General features: G+C 36.0%; 1 protein-coding gene and 1 long non-coding RNA gene across 11 annotated transcripts in view; one reads left to right on the top strand and one right to left on the bottom strand.

Moving 5' to 3' along the window:
* LOC127949660 (uncharacterized) overlaps window positions 1-6627 on the bottom strand; it is a 170722-nt gene extending 164095 nt beyond the window's left edge. Inside the window, exons 1-3 of one of the 4 annotated variants that reach the window (XM_052547116.1) lie at window positions 6146-6622; window positions 5867-6083; window positions 5592-5788 (exon numbers count right to left, since the gene is read on the bottom strand). In XM_052547116.1, coding sequence (XP_052403076.1) covers window positions 5592-5788; window positions 5867-6052 — 383 coding nt within the window. In that variant the 5' untranslated portion in view covers window positions 6053-6083; window positions 6146-6622. Of the gene's footprint in view, window positions 1-5466; window positions 5789-5866 lie in introns of those variants that run through there. The other 3 variants (XM_052547118.1, XM_052547117.1, XM_052547115.1) reach the window with 3 other exon arrangements.
* LOC127949673 (uncharacterized) overlaps window positions 1-22413 on the top strand; it is a 170816-nt gene that overhangs the window by 141969 nt on the left and 6434 nt on the right. For 5 of the 7 annotated variants that reach the window (XR_008152412.1, XR_008152410.1, XR_008152416.1 and 2 more), the window contains exon 3: window positions 13337-13840. The exons of 1 other annotated variant lie outside the window; for it this stretch is intronic. This is a non-coding gene — a long non-coding RNA (uncharacterized LOC127949673). Of the gene's footprint in view, window positions 1-13336; window positions 13841-18240; window positions 18550-22413 lie in introns of those variants that run through there. One more of the 7 variants, XR_008152415.1, reaches the window with a different exon arrangement.

Raw genomic sequence — 22413 nt, forward strand, 5'->3', positions numbered from 1 at the left:
TAAGTTCCTCGATGTTGTTTCTTCATGTAGTCAAAGTTTGGTGTGTATAGTGTACTTCCCATGTGAGGAGTATGCATTAATTCACAACTGTAAAATCTCAAAAATACACATTCAAATCAAAATAGCTGACTTCCTGTTGATCGTAGCTTATGACTGTGAATTAGAAAGTTGTCCGTCTTGATAAGAACAATTTAAGTACCGAGTTTGGTGTCTGTAGCTAAAACTAAATAAAATGCATTATTATTATTATTAGCTGTACACTTGCTAAACATTTTTAAATATAAACTTATGCAATTGTGTGTGTATATATATATATATATATATATATATATATATATATTCAATTCAATTCAATTCAAGTTTATTTGTATAGCGCTTTTTACAAAACAAATCGTTACAAAGCAACTTTACAGAAAATTATGTTTCTACAATATTTAGTAGTAGCTAGTAGTTTGTGCACATTTGACAGGATTTTAGAAAAACTAAAAAATAATAATAATACAAGACGTAGTCAGCTAGACGATGAACTATCAATATTATTAATTAAGTTATTATATGATTAAGTCACACATTTAGGAATAATTGTTAGTTCTGTTTGTTCATTCAGGGTTAGCATCATCTGAGGTCCTCTGAGGGTCAGCATCATCTCTTCTCAGGTGTTCTGGATCCAGACTGGAGCTTGTGTAAATCCTAGTTACCACGGGATGTGAATCCCGTGGCAAAACATAGAAACAAAATACAGACATCATTAGCATAGCTGCTGATCCAACAAAGTAAAATTAGTTTAACCCAAGCTAATGAATAAAAATGCACCTTTGATCAGATGCAACTACACTCACAATTAAAAAGATACATTATTCGAATGCTTGGCGAAAGAGATGTGTTTTTAATCTAGATTTAAACAAAGAGAGTGTGTCTGAACCCCGAACATTATCAGGAAGGCTATTCCAGAGTTTGGGAGCCAAATGTGAGAAGGCTCTACCTCCTTTAGTGGACTTTGCTATCCTAGGAACTACCAAAAGTCCAGCGTTTTGTGACCTTAGGGTGCGTGATGGGTTGTAACGTGGTAGAAGGCTAGTTAGGTACGCTGGAGCTAAACCATTTAGGGCCTTATAGGTAAGTAATGATAATTTGTAACTGATGCGGAACTTAATAGGTAGCCAGTGCAGAGACTGTAAAATTGGGGTAATATGATCATATTTTCTTGACCTCGTAAGGACTCTCGCTGCTGCATTTTGGACGACCTGTAGCTTGTTTATTGAAGAAGCAGGACAACCACCTAGAAGTGCATTACAATAGTCCAGTCTAGAGGTCATGAATGCATGAACTAGCTTTTCTGCATCAGAAACAGATAACATGTTTCGTAGCTTGGCAATGTTTCTAAGATGGAAGAATGCAATTTTTGTAACATTGGAAATATGATTTTCAAAAGACAAATTGCTGTCTAATATAACACCCAGATTTCTGACTGTAGAGGAAGTTACAGTACATCCGTCTAGTTGCAGATTGTAATCTACAAGATTCTGTGTAGTGTTTTTTGGTCCAATAATTAATATCTCCGTCTTATCCGAATTTAATTGGAGAAAATTCTTTGTCATCCAATCTTTTACATTTTTAACACAATCTGTTAGCTTAGATAATTGGGAAGTTTCATCTGGTCTCGTTGATATATATAGCTGAGTATCATCAGCATAACAGTGGAAGCTAATTCCGTATTTTCTAATAATATTACCAAGGGGCAACATGTATATTGAAAATAGAAGGGGACCTAGGACGGATCCTTGTGGCACTCCATATTTTACTGATGATAAATGAGATGACTCCCCATTTAAGTAAACAAAATGGTAGCGATCGGACAGGTAGGATCTAAACCATCTTAGAGCCTGCCCTTGAATACCTGTATAGTTTTGTAATCGATCTATGAGTATGTCATGATCTATGGTGTCGAACGCAGCACTAAGATCAAGTAAGACTAGAAATGAGATGCAGCCTTGGTCTGACGCAAGGAGCAGGTCATTTGTAATTTTAACAAGTGCAGTTTCTGTGCTATGGTGGGGCCTAAAACCTGACTGAAATTCTTCATACAGATCATTTTTATGCAGGAAGGTGCTCAATTGAGCAGACACAACTTTTTCTAAAATTTTAGACATAAATGGAAGATTTGAAATAGGCCTATAATTTTCCAGTACACTAGGATCTAGTTTTGGTTTCTTAATAAGAGGCTTGATAACCGCCAGCTTGAATGGTTTTGGGACGTGTCCTAAAGATAACGACGAGTTTATGATATTGAGAAGCGGTTCTTCGGCTACAGGTAACAGCTCTTTCAGTAATTTAGTGGGTACAGGATCTAATAAACATGTTGTTGGTTTAGATACAGTGATAAGTTTATTTAGCTCCTCCTGTCCTATGGTTGTAAAGCACTGCAGTTTATGTTTGGGTGCGATGGATGAAACTGAAGTGTTAGATGCTGTAGAATCTACATTCGCTATTGTATTTCTAATGTTATCTATTTTATCAGTGAAGAAATTCATAAAGTCATTACTATTTAACGTTGGTGGAATATTTGAATCAGGTGGCATCTGGTAATTTGTTAACTTAGCCACTGTGTTAAATAAAAACCTTGGATTGTTTTGGTTATTTTCAATGAGTTTGTGTATATGCTCTGCCCTAGCAGTTTTTAGAGCCTGTCTATAGCTGGACATACTGTTTTTCCATGCAATTCTAAAAACTTCTAAGTTAGTTTTTCTCCATTTGCGTTCAAGACTACGAGTTACTTTCTTGAGAGAGTGAGTATTACTGTTATACCATGGTACAGTACTTTTTCCCTTACTTTTTTCAATTTGATTGGGGCAACAGCTTCTAATGTATTAGAGAAAATAGTGCCCATGTTGTCAGTAATTTTGTCTAATTCATGTGTATTTTTGGGTACAAATAGCAGTTGAGATAGATCAGGCAGGTTATTTGCGAATCTGTCTTTGGTGGCTGGAACAATAGTTCTGCCCAGACGGTATCGCTGCGACATATAGTTAATATCAGTTATACGCAGCATGCACGATACGAGGAAATGGTCTGTAATATCATCACTTTGAGGTACAATATCTATAGCAGTAAGATCGATGCCATGCGATATAATTAAATCTAGTGTATGATTAAAACGATGAGTGGGCCCGGTGACATTTTGCTTGACTCCAAAGGAGTTTATTAGGTCAGTAAACGCAAGTCCTAATGTATCATTTGTATTATCAACGTGAATATTAAAATCTCCCATGATTAGCGCCTTATCAACTGTAACTAGAAGGTCTGAGAGGAAATCTGCAAATTCTTTTAGGAATTCTGTATACGGCCCTGGTGGTCTATACACAGTAGCCAGAGCAAGAGATACATTAGATTTCTTTTGCATGTCTGACAGAGTAACATTTAGCAGAAGTATTTCAAAAGAGTTAAACCTGTATCCTGTTTTCTGGGTAACATTGAGAATATCACTATATATTGTTGCAACACCCCCGCCACGACCAGTCTGACGGGGCTCATGCTTATAACAGTAGTTTGGTGGAGTAGACTCATTTAGACCAAAATAATCATTTGGTTTTAGCCAGGTTTCAGTCAAGCAGAGTAAATCAAAACTATTATCTGTGATCATTTCATTTACAATAACTGCTTTTGGTGTGAGTGATCTAATATTTATGAGCCCAAACTTTAAAAATTGTTTTTGTTCATTTACTTTACATTTTTCTGGTTTAATTACGATAAGATTTTTTCTAGATCCTACATTATATTTATATTTATATTTTGACCTCACTATTCTGGGAACAGACACAGTCTTAATAGGTTTTACAGCACAAGTACTTTTATCATTTAAGCGGGTGGAACAAAACTCATCATAATGGTTATTTGAGAATTGACTTACTAGTCACATGGAGCGAAGTGTCCTGGAGATGTTGTCAGAGAGAAGCTCCGCTCCGACTCGACTGGGGTGTAATCAGGGGCGATTCTAAGATTTTAATTTTAGGGGGGCTCAGCCCCCAATAAGGGTATGATTAAAAAATTATATTTGACTATTAGGGTAGGGTTGTATACTACTAACCTTATTGCAATCCACTATTCCATTGTATTCCCTGTATTTCATATATGGGAGTAGGAGTACTGACTGAGCCATATACAACACTGTAAAAAAAAAAACTAATACAGTTTTTTAGATGTGACCAATCACTGGAAAATTTTGAATTGGGAATGTAGATTTTTACAATAAAGACTTCCTGATTCAGTATTAGGACATTCATGTTTATCCTTTGATGATACCACAGCTTTTTCTTATGAAATGTATGTGGAAATTTGCAGAAAATTAAAACAACATAAGGGTTCAATGACTGCAATGAATCTTGGGAACACAGTGGTATTGTGTGTGTGAGTGTGTGTGTGTGTGTGTGTGAGTGTGAGGCTGTCTGTTCTATTCTCACCTGACTGTTGCTCATTTGCAGACCTACTCCCGCACGACAAAAAATTTTTGTATATCCATCTACAATGAAAAATAAATTATTATATTTTATTATTATTATTATTAATAATTTTTAGCTTTTTAGCCTTTATAATCAACAATACGGTTGGTTATACATCAAGTCAGCCCCTGGAAATTTATTTCATTTCAAATCATTTAACTAACCAGCTAATATTCATTAAGAATATAGACAAAACATGTATTAATGTAATTGTCTATTGGCAATATGTTTAATCTGTTCTATATTTATTTCTATTTATTAAAAATAACACCATTATCAATTTGCCACTTCTATAAATCAATTACTTAAAATAAAAAATAAAAATAAAAAAAATCACAGATCCCTTTACTCTTACTCTAATATATGTATCATGATACACTAATGATTCATTATTACTTAATACAAAATCATATTTAATAATACAAAACAAAATAACTCCACATGATGTTTCTCTCTCTGTGACATTTAGTGCTTTCAGACAATGATGTGTGTCTTTAATCATTTCTGTGGATGGCTGCATAATGTAATGCCGAAATACACAATAATATGTTTTGAATTTTGAAAAGTAAATTAAAATAAATCATGATCGTTTTCTAAAGTATGTTTTCATGGGTGTTAATCGCTTCATTTTTGTTGGAAGAAAAAACATCTGTCACACCGTGATAAAGGCTGAAGGTGAACGCAGCGAAGACGTATTGGTATTGGATGCGAGAACACACACACACGCACACACACACGCACACACACCTTGTACTCTCTGATGTTCGCTCTGCTCGGCGCCCCTGTGGATTGAAAAACGCGCTGAATCCATGCAGACTCAGATAAGGGGAGGAGCCGGAACTTGATGCAGCTTGCCACCGTTTCAAATGAGTTTTTAAAGGGGACTGAAGCGATCACTAATTAATTAATCAAATAATTTTTTAGGGGGGCTGGGCATAAGTTTAGGGGGGCTGAAGCGACGCCCCTGGGTGTAATCCATCAGCGCGAAACAGTCTAGGACGCTCCCAGAAAAGATTCCAGTTATTAACAAATAGCAGTTTCTGTTCTTTACACCATGACAACAACCATTCATTTAAAGCAAAAAGTCTACTGAACCTTTCGTGTCCTCGTCGATACGTGGGCAGTGGTCCTGACACGACGATCGTCGCCGCGGGCGTCGTGCTGCGAACCGTCTCGATCAGGCTCCTGAAGTCCCTCTTCAGCGTCTCCGTCTGCCGCAGCGTGGTGTCGTTAACCCCGGCGTGAAGCACGACCGCTCTGGGGCTCTCGTCGTCCTTCAGGATCGCGGGTATCTGCGCAGAAACATCGAGAACACGAGCACCAGGCAAACAATGAGTGTGCACTTTACCTTCGGCTAACGTAGCACTTACGCGTCGGACGATGGAGTCTCCGATGATCACAGCGTCGCGTCCTGTCTCGCGGAGGGGAGCGAAGCGGTTCTGGATGGAGATCTCGAAGGCAGGAGGGGGAGATGTCGTCGCCCGGGACCCGGCTCGCATCCTCCGCTGTGGATGCACCCAGGGTCCGTGGTGTCCCGGCGTCGCAGTGAAGGACATCTGGGAAGATCGCGTCCTGGGTGCACCGGGCCTGCGCAGAGAAACACACGGAGTAGACGTGGTGGGACTGTTAACAGCACGCTGTATACTTACCCCGGACTTGTGAGCGTCAGCCCGGGATGATTCCAGCGCGGCTCTCCGCTCTCTCAGCTCGGCCTGCCTCCGTTCCAGGTCGCGAATCTGCTTCCCCACGGCCTCGAGCTCGAGCTGCACAGAGTGGAGACATTCATCCGCCATTAAAGCAAGTAACAGTGAGTACAGCAGTGGTAATGTGTGTGAATAGAGTATTAGCAATGTAAGCTCAGTTAGCAGCAACCACGCTTGCTGATGCTAACTGGCTAAAAGCTAATAGCGGACCCGGGAGATCAAAATAAATCTAGTGATAGCGAGTCGCTCTGATTGTTTTTGTTGTAGAATACAATAGAGGATATATTCACGCGTTATATAAACGGAAACGATGGTGTATAAAATAGATTTTTAAGTTAAAAATAGTCAATGAAAAGAATATAGTGACGGAGCTCAAACGCAGTTCAGCCGTCAACAACAAACAGGAAGTGACTTTATTTATATATATATATATAAATTCAAGTGTACAGTTTTCTTTTATTGCATCTTGAAATAAATATTTATGAGTTCTGTGTTTGTTTATTTTATTTATTTTATTTTTTATTTTACATTTTTTTTAGGGAGATTACAGCCTTTAATCTCCTCAAAATAAATGTGCATATAAACCATGAACAATTTAATTATAGCTGTATTTATAAAATGCTTACTAAAATATTAATTTTGGGAGAAGGCTATATAAAGCATGAACTGACTATTTACTAATGCTTAGCTAAGAATTGCAGCTATTATGAAGTGTTACCAATGCATTTACCAATGTTAACAATTGAGACATTATTTTAAAGTGTTACCAAATCCTTAAATAATTTAAAAGTGTTTTGTTATGATTTCATTAACCTATAAGCATTTGTGAAATAGTTCTGCTTGCATTAAAGCTTAGTCTTCATCTGTGAGCTGAACAGTTTTACTGTTACATCCTTGAGATTATGTAAATTCAAATAAATGTCATGTCACAGGGTGACAGAGGTCAGTATCAAATGAGTTTGAAATTATTATTTGCAGCACAAATAAGGTTTTTTAGGATTTTTTTTAATCCCTGAAACTGTCAGAAAAGGATAAGGCCTAAGATATTTCTTAAGATGTAATGATAACAGCACAATTAGCAACAACAACAAAAAAATAACTATTTAAAATACAGTTTTTTTTCTGGTGATTAAAGAGATGTTTAAGTCTCTCTCTCTCTCTCTCTCTCTCTCTCTGTCTGTCTGCCACTCAGCTCACACCCCTCCCCCACTCACACTCACACACACACACACAGAGTCAGCACACAGAGTGACAGAGTGAGATCAGATGTCTGACAGTTTTTTAATTTTCTTTTAATCATACAGTGCTGTAAAGTCATGAAACTATGCATATTTCCTCAGAATCACTGGTTTTCTAAATTAAAAATGTTTTTTAAAGGTTTGGAAGCTGCAATTTAAAAATACAAGACGATTAATGTTTCACTTCTTACTGTCATTTCAAAAAATCACCACGACAAAACCGTTCAAGCTAACCAAAATCTGTTCGCAATTTAAGTTCCTCGATGTTTTTTCTTCATGTAGACAACGTTTGGTGTGTATAGTGTACTTCCCCTGTGAGGAGTATTCATTAATTCACAACTGTAAAATCTCAAAAATACACATTCAAATCAAAATAGCCGACTTCCTGTTGATCGTAGCTGATGACTGTGAATTAGAAAGTTGTCCGTCTTGAAAAGAACAATTTATGTACCAAGTTTGGTGTCTGTAGCTAAAACTAACCCCCCCACTTTTGACAAAAGGTGGCGCTATAGAGTGCCTCCTTCACGCCCTTTTAAAAGCTTTTGCCATTGTCTAGCTATCACTAATACTGATATGTGTTTTGAGTTTCATGTAAATCTGAGCTTGTTGTCTGCCTCAAACTCACCATAACAGAACATTCAAGTTTGACACGTTGCCATGGCAACACTATATCAGATATCAATATCCCCACAACAGATTTACATCGGCCGTGTTTTGTCATTATTCTGATGAAGTTTTAAGTAAATTGAGTAAAAATAAGATGCTGAATTCAAAGCATTTGGAAAATGACACACTTCCTGCTGCCAGTTGGTGGCGCTATAATGTTGACTCTTAATAGTCACATATATACGATCGGTATCATACAACGAACAAACCAATGAAGTTTGATCAAACTCAGGAAATGTATGTGGATGTTATTAGACATTTCCTGTTTCTCATTTCTAGCCATAATTTCCACGCCTCGTCACGGGCAAACCGTTCGAGATATCAAAAATCCCCTCGCAATTTTTCATCCCCAATGTCTTGAGATCATGTTCACCGAGCTTCGTGGCGAACGGGTTGAAAACCTCAGAGGAGTATTTCAAATTCCAGAGCATGCTTTTTTTAAACAGCCCTGAATAGCTGACTTCCTGTTGGGCGGAGCCTATGACATAAAGTGTGAAAGTTGTTCGGCTCAATGACATCTATAAGTGTACTGAGTTTCATATAAATACATGCTAGTGTGTGTGAGCTATGGTTCAAGATTTCTGACTGTGTTCCAGGGGGCGCTGTAGAGCCCCTGTGCCACGCCCGGGTCCCAGTCTCTGTGGCATCCTGATGGCCGCAGATTCCAATGTGTGTGCCAATTTTCAAGAGTTTTTGAGCATGTTAAGGCCCCCAAAAACCCCCGGAAGGTTTAATAAAAAATAAAAATAATAATAATAAGAAGAAGAATTAAAGCTGCAAGCAGCGATGATCGGGCCCTCGCACCCGGGCTCACCGCCAGCAAGCGGCTTTAGTAAAAAAAGCGAACGGCGAGAAATATGCATTTAAAGTCGTAAATATAAGTGGAATATGTCAAAGTCATTTATATGTGCCAATCTTCTTTTTGCCAGCAGGTGGCGCTATCATTATAATGGAATATTTTCCTTCAGATGTGTTCAGGCCAAGACTCTTATCAAACATTTGAAGTTTGGGGAAGATCGAATATTTTATGCCTGAGTTACAACAACTTCTCTTCCTATGGCGAGACATCAATTTTGTCATGGCGCCATGGACACGACCCTTAACAAAAACTCAAGATAGACTGACCACGAAAAAGACATTAATGTCAAAAAATTTCTAGGAGTAGTTTGTCGCAGTGTAAAATATGACACTTCCTGTTGCCAATAGGGGGCACTATATATCTTTGTTGTTCTGTCCTTTCATCTGCTCACTGCATTTGTTAACTGTGTCTTACAAGTGGTTTTTAAAAGTAAAAATTACTTCAATTTCAGTCTCTTTCAATATAAGTGTTTATATAAATGTTAATTAAAGCTTAGTTAAAATATTTTAATACATTATTAATAATATTTTTTTTATTACATTTTTATTTTAAAATTAGTTTATGTACTGTGAAAAAACATAAATAATAATATTTTCAATGATAGGAATAACTAACATAAAAAAGATTAATAAATTATCTGAAAAATAGATTGTTCATTGTTATTTCATGTTAGTTAATGCATTAACTAATGTAAACCAAAGAGAGCTTATTCGCACTTTTCATGATCTATAACCATTTTTAAAAATACTTTTATTGATCTATAAACATTTCTGAAATTATTATATAAAACTATATTACCAGTAAAATTCATTAGCTTTTTAAAATACATATTGTTTTACTTTGAAAGATTTTTATAAATAATTTAAATGCTTTATAGACGTTTCTAAAACAATTATTTAAAAGTAATCCTATAGCTCCATCTGGTGGTGGCCATGATAGGTATTACACACTGCAAGTTTGGTGTTGCTATCTGAACCAGTCCGAATGAAGCGTTCCTAAATGGAGCAGGAGAACAGGACAGACTGTGCATATACCTATGCAAGGCCAGGTTCACAAGCTCTATCTGTAATGCATATTTTTTTCAGAGCCCATGTTAATGGATCAGAGCATTCACACTGCACATGGTAAAAGATGTGAACAGAAAAGGTTAGAAGTAGAAAGGTGTGAAAAGAATGAATATCTAGCGCATGAGCATAGAGAGAGTTGTGAGTGCACAGGACACAGTTTGAGCAGAGGAAATGGGTTTTAAGTGCGCGCACGCTCTCCGAGCAAAAGCAGCATGTATCAGAGGACGCGTTTTTTGTCAAAGTAAAGGAAATGTGCATGCAAGCGGAGAGATTCATGCTCGCACATTATTTTAATGTGTTTTTGTGTAACAATAACATGCTCTCGCTACTGCGTCTGCACCACATACACATACTGTATACACTCTTCAAACAGTGAACCTGTATAATCTATAACAAATCTATTTCAACACCTGAAGCATCGCTACAATGAGCTCAATGACCAATGCATGACAAGAAGACATGCCTAAAAATTCAGCACTCCTGAATATGAGTATTTCACTTCCAGCCATCGAGGAAAATTATATATATCACTCATAAATCATGAAATACCAGATCTATAGTATTTATTAAGATTGATGTGATTTGAAATTGGTAAAATGTACTTGGAAAAAAATGTCATCAGAATATCAACGTGCCTTATTATTATGTACTTTGTGAAAAAGCATTTTTAACAATTTTATTGATCTATAAGCATTTGTAAAATATGTTTGCCTGCATTACAGCTTAGTCTTTATCTGTGAGCTGAACTGTTTTACTGTTAAATCAGCAAGATTGTGTAAATTCAGGTCATGTCATGTCATGTCACAGAATGGCTGTCATAGGTCAGTATCAAATAAGTTTATAATTATTATCAGAATAAAAAAATATATACAAGTCATCGTGTATGTATTTTTAAAATCTTTTTTTATTTTGCAATTTACATAATTCTTAACCTAATTATATAAAATCATTTTGTCTGAGCCCTACAAATTGTACTAGGTTTTTTTCGTCCCTAAAAATGATAGAAAATGATAGAGAGATTTCTTAAGCTGTAATGATGAAAAAAATCAACAACACACAATTACAGTTTTTTTCTGGTGATTAAAGAGATGTTAACTCTCTCTCTCTCTCCCTATCTCTCTCTCTCTCTGTCAGGCAGGTCCTCAAGCACCCCCCCCCCCTTTCCCTCACACAGAGACAATGCCAGAGAGTGAGATCAGATGTCTGACAGTTTTATAATTTTATTTTAATCTTACAGTGTTGTAAAGTTGTGAAACTATGCATATTTCCTCAGAATCGCATGTTCTCTAAATGAAAAATGGTTTTGAAATGTTTGGAAGCTGCAATTTAAAAATACCAGACAATTAATGTTTCCCTTTTTACTGTTATTTCAAAAAATCACCACGGCAAAACCGTTCAAGCTATTCAAAATCCATTCGCAATTTAAGTTCCTCAATGTTTTTTCAACATGTAGACAAAGTTTGGTGTGTATAGTGCACTTCCCCTGTGAGGAGTATGCATTAATTCACAGCCGAATTTGCCAAAAATACATATTCAAATCAAAATAGCTGACTTCCTGTTGGTCGTAGCTTATGACTGTGAATTAGAAAATTGTCCGTCTTGATAAGAACAATTTATGTACCAAGTTTGGTGTCTGTAGCTAAAACTAACCCCCCCACTTTTGACAAAAGGTGGCGCTATAGAGTGCCTCTATCACGTCCTTTTAAAAGCTTATGCCATTGTCTAGATATCATTAATACGGATATGTGTTCTGAGTTTAATGTAAATCTGAGCTTGTTGTCTGCCTCAAAATCACCATAACAGAATATTCAAGTTTGACACGTTGCCATGGCAACACTATATTAGATATCAGTATACCCACAACAGATTTACATCAGCTGTATTTTGTCATTATTCTGATGAAGTTTGAAGCAAATCGAGTAAAAATAAGACGCTGAATTAAAAGAATTTTGAAAATGACACACTTCCTGCTGCCAGTTGGTGGCGCTGTAACTTTGACACCTTATAGTTACATATATGCGAGTAACATATTACAATAAACAAACCGATGAAGTTTGATGAAACTCAGGAAATGTACGCAGATGTTATTAGGCACTTCCTGTTTCAAATTTTGTGCCCTAATTTCAACGCCTCACCACGGGCGAACCGTTCGAGATATCAAAAATCCCCTCGCAATTTTTCATCCTCAATGTCTTGAGATCATGTTCACCAAGTTTTGTGACGAACAGGTGGAAAACCTCAGAGGAGTATTTCAAATTCCAGAGCATGCTTTTTTTAAACAGCCCTGAATAGCTGACTTCCTGTTGGGCGGAGCCTATGACATAGAGTGTGAAAGTTGTTCGGCTCAATGAGATCTATAAGTGTACTGAGTTTCATATAAATACATGTAAGTATGTGTGAGCTATGGTTCAGGATTTTCTGACGGTGTTCCAGGGGGCGCTGTAGAGCTCCTATGCCACGCCCGGGTTCCAGTCTCTGCGGCGACCTGATGGCCGCAGGTTCCAATGTGTATGCCAATTTTCAAGAGTTTTTGAGTATGTTAAGGCCCCCAAAAACCCCCGGAAGGTTAAAAAAAAAATAAAAATAATAAGAATAATCCTTAGGGGAACAATAGGGCCCTGCGCCCATTGGCTCGGGCCCTAATAATCCTTAGAAGAACAATAGGGCTCTTCGCCCCTTCGGGCTTGAGCCCTAATAACAAGAATAATCCTTAGAAGAACAATAGGGCTCTTCGCCCCTTCGGGCTTGAGCCCTAAATATAGCTGCAAGCAGCGATGGCGGGCTCAAGCCACCAGTGCCATCGCCACCCCGGTGGGATCAGGTAAACTGTGCCCAGCGGGCACATGCATTCACAATATCCCTCTGGCAGTGAGGTTTTAAAGGATATGGCAGTTAAAGGGTTAATCCGAATCATCTAGACTTTAAAATCACATTCACAGAACAATATATATATATATAACTTTAGTAACACTTTACAATAAGATTCCATTCATAAACATTATGTTAACATGAACAATATTTATATAGCATTCATTCATGTCAGTTAATATTCCAAACTTAAACATTAAAACATTGTTTTATTGTGATTTTTTTTCCAAGCACATTTTACCAATTCCAAACCATATCAATCTTAATAACTACCATTATTTTTTATTTAATCATTTATGAGTGCTATACAATAGTCCAGGAAAGCTGGAAGAGAAAAACAGGTCAAGAAGAACTAACAAAAAGAATTGCAAAATAATTAGGAAATAATGTGAAGATTAATTTTTAGTCAATTCTGCAAGACAGACTTTCAGGAAAGGAGGTGGAATAAAAATGAGCTCCTAAATCTTAATCCTCAAACCATCGAACAAGAGGAGGTGGTGCTGGTCCTTCACGAGTCTCTTTAATCTGTTCATAAAGCCTATATATAAAGCCTTAATATATAGTATTTCACAATACTTCATGGTATTCTAATTAAATCATTTTTTGGAATCTTAAGTCTCTCAGAGCCTGACACCGAGTAATTCTGGAGACTCCAGGAAAGTGGCAGTTCTGTAAAATGTTGGCGCTGGAGACTAAATGCTCCCTGATAGTTTCACACCTAATTCACTTAACACACACACACACATTACCTACAGTGACAGAGGGACAGAGTGACATCAGATGTATGATAGTTTTTTAATTTTCTATCATCCATATAGTGTTGTATAGTCATGAAACTATTGTCATGAGACCAGTCATTCTGAGGAAATATGCCTCAGAATGACTGGTCTTCTATGTGTACATTTTTTTTGAAGTGTTTAGAAGCTGCACTTTAAAAAAATAAAAAGACATTTACTGGTTCCTTTTTTACTATTATTTCAAAAAATCACCACGACAAAACCATTCAAGCTATCCCAAATTCATTCACACCTGTTCTGTAAGATTAATTCTTTAAACAGTGGTAAAAGAGGATGTGGTGCTGAACCTTCAAGAGTCACTCAAAACGTATCTGTCCATAAAGCCTATAAAGAATTATTCTTAATATACAGTTCACAATACTTCAGCTTGTTATTCTAATTAAGTGAGGGTCATTTTATCAGTAAAATTCCTAAAATACATATTATTTTATTTGAAAGATTTCTATAAATTATTTAAATCATACTCGTTTCTCCAATAATTATTTAAAAGTAATCCTATAGCTCCCTCTGGTGGCCATTATAGGTACTAAGAATTGCAAGCTTGATTTATAAGTTATGATAGTTTTAATTTTATGCTGGCTCTTGAAAAGGATAAAGCTATGAAACTTACTGTGCTTCCTTCAAATGAGGACTTCTACTTATATAAAAAATTATGAAGAGTTAGAATGAAAAATTTTAAAGATATAGTAAAATAACTATTGTATTTTTTATGTTACTTTAATAAATCTCTATGGCAACACCATTTAAGCTATCCTAAACCCATTCACAATTTAACATCTCAGTATATTGGCATCATGTTGAAAAAGGAGTATGGAGTAGTATGAGGAGGAGTATGAATTCATTTACAGGCTGATTTTATCATAAATCCACAATAAAATTTCTGAGTTCTGTATCAATCTGTGTTGTTGTTTGTTTATTTTTATCTTTTATTTTTCATAGGAAGATAACTTACTCTCCTTTTTAATAAATGTGCTTATAAACCAAGGACAAGCTATTTATAGCTGTATTTATAAACTGCTTACTACTGACTATTAATATTGGGACAAGGCTTTATAAAGCATGAACTGACTATTTACTAATGAGTGCAGTTATTATAAAGTGTTATCAATGCATTTGCTAATGTTAACAAATTAGACATTATTTTACAGTGTTATCAAATCCTTAAATGACTCATAAGCATTTGTGAAAGTTCTGCTTGCATTACAGCTTAGTATTGATCTGTGAGCTGAACAGATTTACTGTTACATCCATGAGATTATGTAAATTCAAATAAATATAATGTCACAGGATGTCATAGGTCAGTATCAAATGAGTTTGAAATTATTATTTGCAGCACAAATAAGTTTTTTTAGGATTTTTAAAAATCCCTAAAACTGTCAGAAAAAGTTTAAGGCCTAAGCTATTTCTATGTGAGTGGCTAAATTTATTTTTGTTTTTATAATTGTAATACACAAACTATGAAATTATACAAAATGTATAAAAAGGTAAATAAATAAATACGCACACATTAAAAAAGCAGCCAAGTCGAATGAGTTTCCTTTTTTATATAGATTAAAATTGAAGAGAGAAGCAAGTGGTAAATGTGGTCACTTTAATATTCAAATCCAGTAGATCCAGTTTATGTTCACGTGGCTGTTTTCGTTTATATTCGCCAAGCTATTATGTATTTTGAAATAATCTAGTCCGTGATGTGTTCGTTCGTACGACGAAAGGCAGAAACCTGCAGCTCGAGAGATATGTTATTCTGCCAGTCGCGCTTTCAAATAGTCTTGCACACTTAAACTGGTCACAAACACCTGCATTTACCTCTTGTTGTGTTACAGTGGGTTTTTTGTTTGCATTTGTGGTAATATTTTATTTAAAAAAGCTCTTAAACAAGAATAAATTCGTTTGTTTTGAGCTGGACACTGTACGCGCTGATCGGAGGCGTGATTTCAGATAGGCAGCCACAAATATTTCATTTTCACACAAACAGTTCAAAAACATCTGAATTTAGCTCTTGGTGTGTTCTAATTGGTTGATTGTGTGATATCGCTGTAATAATTTATTTTTAAAAGCTTTAAAACAGGAATAAATTCGTTTTCTCTGAGCTCTTTACTCCAGACGCTCGTGATCACAGCGGTGATTCATCTCTCCTATTTCTCACGTATCTCTGGCCAGAAATAATTTATCCATGAGCCCTGAACCGGTAATAATCAGATATGTTGGTTTAGCTTGTCAGTGTGAATTAAATCTAAGTATTTATTTATATTTTTAACCGATTTAAAAGTGAAAGTAAAAGTCCGGGAATTGAACCTGTAGGGGCGCTATATCTCTCAGACAATGGAAGTCTGAAGCACATATACTCAAACAGAGGGACAGAGTGAGATGAGATGTCTGACAGTTTTTTAATTTTCTGTTATCCATACAGTGTTGTAAAGTCGTTAAACTATGCATATTTCCTCAGAATGACTTTTTCATCTGTATGAAAAAAACTCTTTGACGTGTTTGGAAGCTGCAATTTAAAAATACAATAATGATTCCCTTTGTAAGGTCATTTAAAAAAATCACCACGGCAAAACCATTCAAGCTATCCAAAATCCATTCACAATTTAAGTTCCTATCAGAAATACTGATGTGTGTTCAGAGTTTTGTGAAATTCTAAGTATGTTATTTGCCTCAAAATCACCTGAGAAGTATTCCAGTTTGACATGTTGCCACGCCAACAATTTTTTAGATATCAATATCCCCCTTGCAGATTTATATCGGCTGTGTTTTAACATTATTCTGATGAAGTTTGAAGCAAATCGAGTAATAATAAGATGCTGAATTCAAATCATTTTGAAAATGACACACTTCCTTCTGCCAGTTGGTGGCGCTATAACTTTGACTCCTAATAGTCACATATATGCAATCGCCATCATACAACGAATAATCTGATGAAGTTTGATTAAAATCAGGAAATGTATGTGGACGGTATTAGACACTTCCTGTTTCTCATTTCTCGCCATAATTTCAACGCCTCGCCACGAGCAAACCGTTCGAGATATCAAAAATCCCCTGGCAATTTTTCATCCCCAGTGTCTTGAGATCATGTTGACCGAGTTTGGCGACAATCGAGAAAAAAACCTATGACAAGTATTTCAAATTCCAGAGCATGCGCTTTTTACATAACTCTAAATAGCTGACTTCCTGTTGGGTGGAGCCTATGACATGCAATACGAAAGTTGTTCGGCACGATGAGATCTATATGTGTACTGAGTTTCATATGAATATGTGCAAGTATGTGTGAGCTATACATCAACATTTCTGACTGTGTTCCAGGGGGCGCCGTAGAGCCCCTGTGCCACGCCCGGGTCCCAGCCTCTGCAGGCTCCTAAAGGCCACAGATTCCAAAGTGTGCGCAAATTTTCAAGAGTTTTTGAGTATGTTAAGGACCCCAAAAGCCCCCACAACTTTGACGAAAAATTTGAATACTAAACCCTAAATAGCCAACTTCCTGTTGGGCGGAGCCTATGATATGCAATACAAAAGTTGTTTGGATTGATGAGATTTATATGTGTACCGAGTTTCATACGTCTACGAGCAAGAATGTATGATATATGGCCCTCCATATTCCAGGGGGCGCTGTAGAGCCCCTGTGCCACGCCCGTGTATCAGTCTCTGCCCAGCCCTAATGGCCGCAGGTTCCAATCTGTGTGCCAATTTTCAAGACTTTTTAAGCACGTTAAGGGCCCCAAAAGCCCCCGAGACGTTGGAAAATAATAATAATAATAATAAATATAGCTGCAAGCAGCGATGGCGGGCTCAAGCCACCAATGCCATCGCCACCCCGGTGGCATCAGGTAAACTGTGTCCAGCGGGCACATGCATTCACAATATCCCTCTGGCAGTGAGGTTTTAAAGGATATGGCGGTTAAAGGGTTAATCCGAATCATCTAGACTTTAAAATCACATTCACAGAACAATATATATATATATATATATATAACTTTAGTAACACTTTACGATAAGATTTCATTTATAAACATTATGTTAACATGAACAATATTTATATAGCATTCATTCATGTCAGTTAATATTCCAAACTTAAACATTAAAACATTGTTTTATTGTGATTTTTTTCCAAGCACATTTTACCAATCCCAAACCATATCAATCTTAATAACTACCATTATTTTTTATTTAATCATTTATGAGTGCTATACAATAGTCCAGGAAAGCTGGAAGAGAAAAACTCCTTATATTCATGTGCAGAATTATTAGGCATGTTTTCTTTTACAGATGAAATGCACTAAAAAAGAGTTTTAACTCAAACTGTTTTAACTCAAAGTCGAAAATTATGAAATACCCATGAGAAATATCAAACACAAATGCAATACAGAAATGGATAAGTTAAGACTTGACCATTGTACAAAAATGCTGACTGGGTCATGAGGTCAGAAAAGAAGAAGAAAAAAAAAAAACAGGTCAAGAAAAACTGACAAAAATAATTGCAAAATAATTAGGAATTAATGTGAAGATTAATTTTTAGTCAGTTCTGCAAGACAGACTTTCAGGAAAGGAGGTGGAATAAAAATGAGCTCCTAAATCTTAATCCCGGATTCTGGAAGATATATTCCTCAAACCATCGAACAAGAGGAGGTGGTGCTGGTCCTTCACGAGTCACTCTAATCGGTTCATAAAGCCTATATATAAAGTCTTAATATATAGTATTTCACAATACTTCATGGTATTCTAATTAAATCATTTTTTGGAATCTTTGATTTCTCAGAACCTGACACATTGTAATTCTGAGACTCCAGGAAAGTGGCAGTTCTGTAAAAAATTCTATGTGTACATTTTTTTGAAGTGTTTAGAAGCTGTACTTAAAAAAATAAAAGACATTTACTGGTTACTTTTTACTGTTATTTAAAAAAATCACCACGACAAAACCATTCAAGCTATTCAAAATTCATCCGCACCTGTTCTGTAAGATACATTCTTTAAACAGTGGTAAAAGAGGATGTGGTGCTGATCCTTCAAGAGTCACTCAAAACGTATCTGTCCATAAAGCCTATGAAGAATTATTCTTAATATACAGTTCACAATACTTCGGCTTGTTATTCTAATAAAGTGAGGGTCATTTTATCAGTAAAATACATAAAATTCATATTATTTTTCTTTGAAAGATTTCTATAAATGATTTAAATCATACTTGTTTCTACAATAATTATTTAAAAGTGATCCTATAGCTTCATCTGGTGGCCATTATTGGTACTAAGAATTGCAAGCTTGATTTATATGTTATGATAGTTTTAATTTTATGCTGGCTCTTGAAAGTGATAAAGCTATGAAACTTACTGTGCTTCCTTCAAATGAGGACTTCTACTTATATAAAAAATTATGAAGACTTAGAATGAAAAATTGTAAAGATATAGTAAAATAACTATTGTATTTTTTTATGTTACTTTAATAAATCTCTATGGCAACACCATTTAAGCTATCCTAAACCCATTCACAATTTAACATCTCAGTATATAGGCATAATGTTGAAAAAGGAGTATGGAGTAGTATGAGGAGGAGTATGAATTCATTTGCAGGCTTTATCATAAATCCACAATAAAATTTCTGAGTTCTGTATCAATCTGTGTTGTTGTTTGTTTATTTTTATCTTTTATTTTTCATAGGAAGATAACTTACTCTCATTTTTAATAAATGTGCTTATAAACCAAGGACAAGCTATTTATAGCTGTATTTATAAACTGCTTACTACTGACTATTGATATTGGGACAAGGCTTTATAAAGCATGAACTGACTATTTAATAATGAGTGCAGTTATTATAAAGTGTTATCAATGAATTTGCTAATGTTAACAAATTAGACATTATTTTACAGTGTTATCAAATCCTTAAATGACTCATAAGCATTTGTGAAAGTTCTGCTTGCATTACAGCTTAGTATTGATCTGTGAGCTGAACAGATTTACTGTTACATCCATGAGATTATGTAAATTAAAATAAATATAATGTCACAGGATGTCATAGGTCAGTATCAAATGAGTTTGAAATTATTATTTGCAGCACAAATAAGTTTTTTTTTAGGATTTTTAAAAATCCCTAAAACTGTCAGAAAAAGGTTAAGGCCTAAGCTATTTCTATGTGAGTGGCTAATTTTATTTTTGTTTTTATAATTGTAATACACAAACTATGAAATTATACAAAATGTATAAAAAGATAAATAAATAAATACGCACACATTAAAAAAGCAGCCAAGTCGAATGAGTTTCCTTTTTTATATAGATTAAAATTGAAGACAGAAACAAGTGGTAAATGTGGTCACTTTAATATTCAAATCCAGTAGATCCAGTTTATGTTCACGTGGCTGTTTTCGTTTATAGTCGCCAAGCTATTATGTGTTTTGAAATAATCTTGTCCGTTATGTGTTCGTTCGTACGACGAAAGCCAGAATCCTGCAGCTCGAGAGATATGTTATTCTGCCAGTCGCGCTTTCAAATAGTCTTGCACACTTAAACAGGTCACAAACACCTGCATTTAGCTCTTGTTGTGTTACAATGGGTTTATTGTGTGCATTTGTGGTAATATTTTATTTAAAAAAGCTCTTAAACAAGAATAAATTCGTTTGTTTTGAGCTGGACACTGTACGCGCTGATCGGAGGCGGTGATTTCAGATAGGCAGCTGCAAATATTTCATTTTCACACAAACAGTTCAAAAACATCTTAATTTAGCTCTTGGTGTGTTCTAATTGGTTGATTGTGTGATATCGCTGTAATAATTTATTTTTAAAAGCTTTAAAACAGGAATAAATTCGTTTTCTCTGAGCTCTTTACTCCAGACGCTCGTGATCACAGCAGTGATTCATCTCTCCTATTTCTCACGTATCTCTGGCCAGAAATAATTTATCCATGAGCCCTGAACCGGTAATAATCAGATATGTTGGTTTAGCTTGTCAGTGTGAATTAAATCTAAGTATTTTGTATTTTTAACCGATTTAAAAGTGAAAGTAAAAGTCCGGGAATTGAACCTGTAGGGGCGCTATTTCTCTCAGACAATGGAAGTCTAAGCACACACACTCAAACAGAGGGACAGAGTGAGATGAGATGTCTGACAGTTTTTTTAATTTTCTGTTATCCATACAGTGTTGTAAAGTCGTGAAACTATGCATATTTCCTCAGAATGACTTTTTCATCTGTATGAAAAAATTATTTGACGTGTTTGGAAGCTGCAATTTAAAAATACAATAATGATTCCCTTTGTAAGGTCATTTAAAAAAATCACCACGGCAAAACCATTCAAGCTATCCAAAATCCATTCACAATTTAAGTTCCTATCAGAAATACTGATGTGTGTTCAGAGTTTTGTGAAATTCTAAGTATGTTATTTGCCTCAAAATCACCTGAGAAGTATTCCAGTTTGACATGTTGCCACGGCAACAATTTTTTAGATATCAATATCCCCCTTGCAGATTTATATCAGCTGTGTTTTAACATTATTCTGATGAAGTTTGAAGCAAATCGAGTAATAATAAGATGCTGAATTCAAATCATTTTGAAAATGACACACTTCCTTCTGCCAGTTGGTGGCGCTATAACTTTGACTCCTAATAGTCACATATATGCGATCGACATCATACAACGAATAATCTGATGAAGTTTGATTAAAATCAGGAAATGTATGTGGATGGTATTAGACACTTCCTGTTTCTAATTTCTCGCCATAATTTCAACGCCTCGCCACGAGCAAACCTTTCGAGATATCAAAAATCCCCTGGCAATTTTTCATCCCCAGTGTCTTGAGATCATGTTGACCGAGTTTGGCGGCAATCGAGAAAAAATCCTATGACAAGTATTTCAAATTCCAGAGCATGCGCTTTTTACATAACTCTAAATAGCTGACTTCCTGTTGGGTGGAGCCTATGACATGCAATACGAAAGTTGTTCGGCACGATGAGATCTATATGTGTACTGAGTTTCATATGAATATGTGCAAGTATGTGTGAGCTATACATCAAAATTTTTGACTGTGTTCCAGGGGGCGCCGTAGAGCCCCTGTGCCACGCCCGGGTCCCAGCCTCTGCAGGCTCCTAAAGGCCACAGATTCCAAAGTGTGCGCAAATTTTCAAGAGTTTTTGAGTATGTTAAGGACCCCAAAAGCCCCCACAACTTTGACGAAAAATTTGAATACTAAACCCTAAATAGCCAACTTCCTGTTGGGCGGAGCCTATGATATGCAATACAAAAGTTGTTTGGATTGATGAGATTTATATGTGTACCGAGTTTCATACGTCTACGAGCAAGAATGTATGATATATGGCCCTCCATATTCCAGGGGGCGCTGTAGAGCCCCTGTGCCACGCCCGTGTATCAGTCTCTGCCCGGCCCTAATGGCCGCAGGTTCCAATCTGTGTGCCAATTTTCAAGACTTTTTAAGCACGTTAAGGGCCCCAAAAGCCCCCGAGACGTTGAAAAAAAAAAAAAAAAAATAATAATAATAATAATAATAATAAAAAATAATCCTAAGGAAAACAATAGGCCTCTCGCCCTTTGGGCTTGAGCCCTAATAAACAAAGCAGATACAAGAGGGTCCTCGCACCTCGGTGCTCGGGCCCTAAATATAGCTGCAAGCAGCGATGGCGGGCTCAAGCCGTCAGTGCAACGCCACCCCGGTGGCATCGGGAAAACTGTGCCCAGCGGGCATAAGCATTTATAAAAAATGTATGCATTTGAAAATTAGTGCATT

Source organism: Carassius gibelio, chromosome B1 (genome assembly GCF_023724105.1).
Source record: "Carassius gibelio isolate Cgi1373 ecotype wild population from Czech Republic chromosome B1, carGib1.2-hapl.c, whole genome shotgun sequence".
Taxonomy (NCBI): Eukaryota; Metazoa; Chordata; class Actinopteri; order Cypriniformes; family Cyprinidae; genus Carassius; species Carassius gibelio.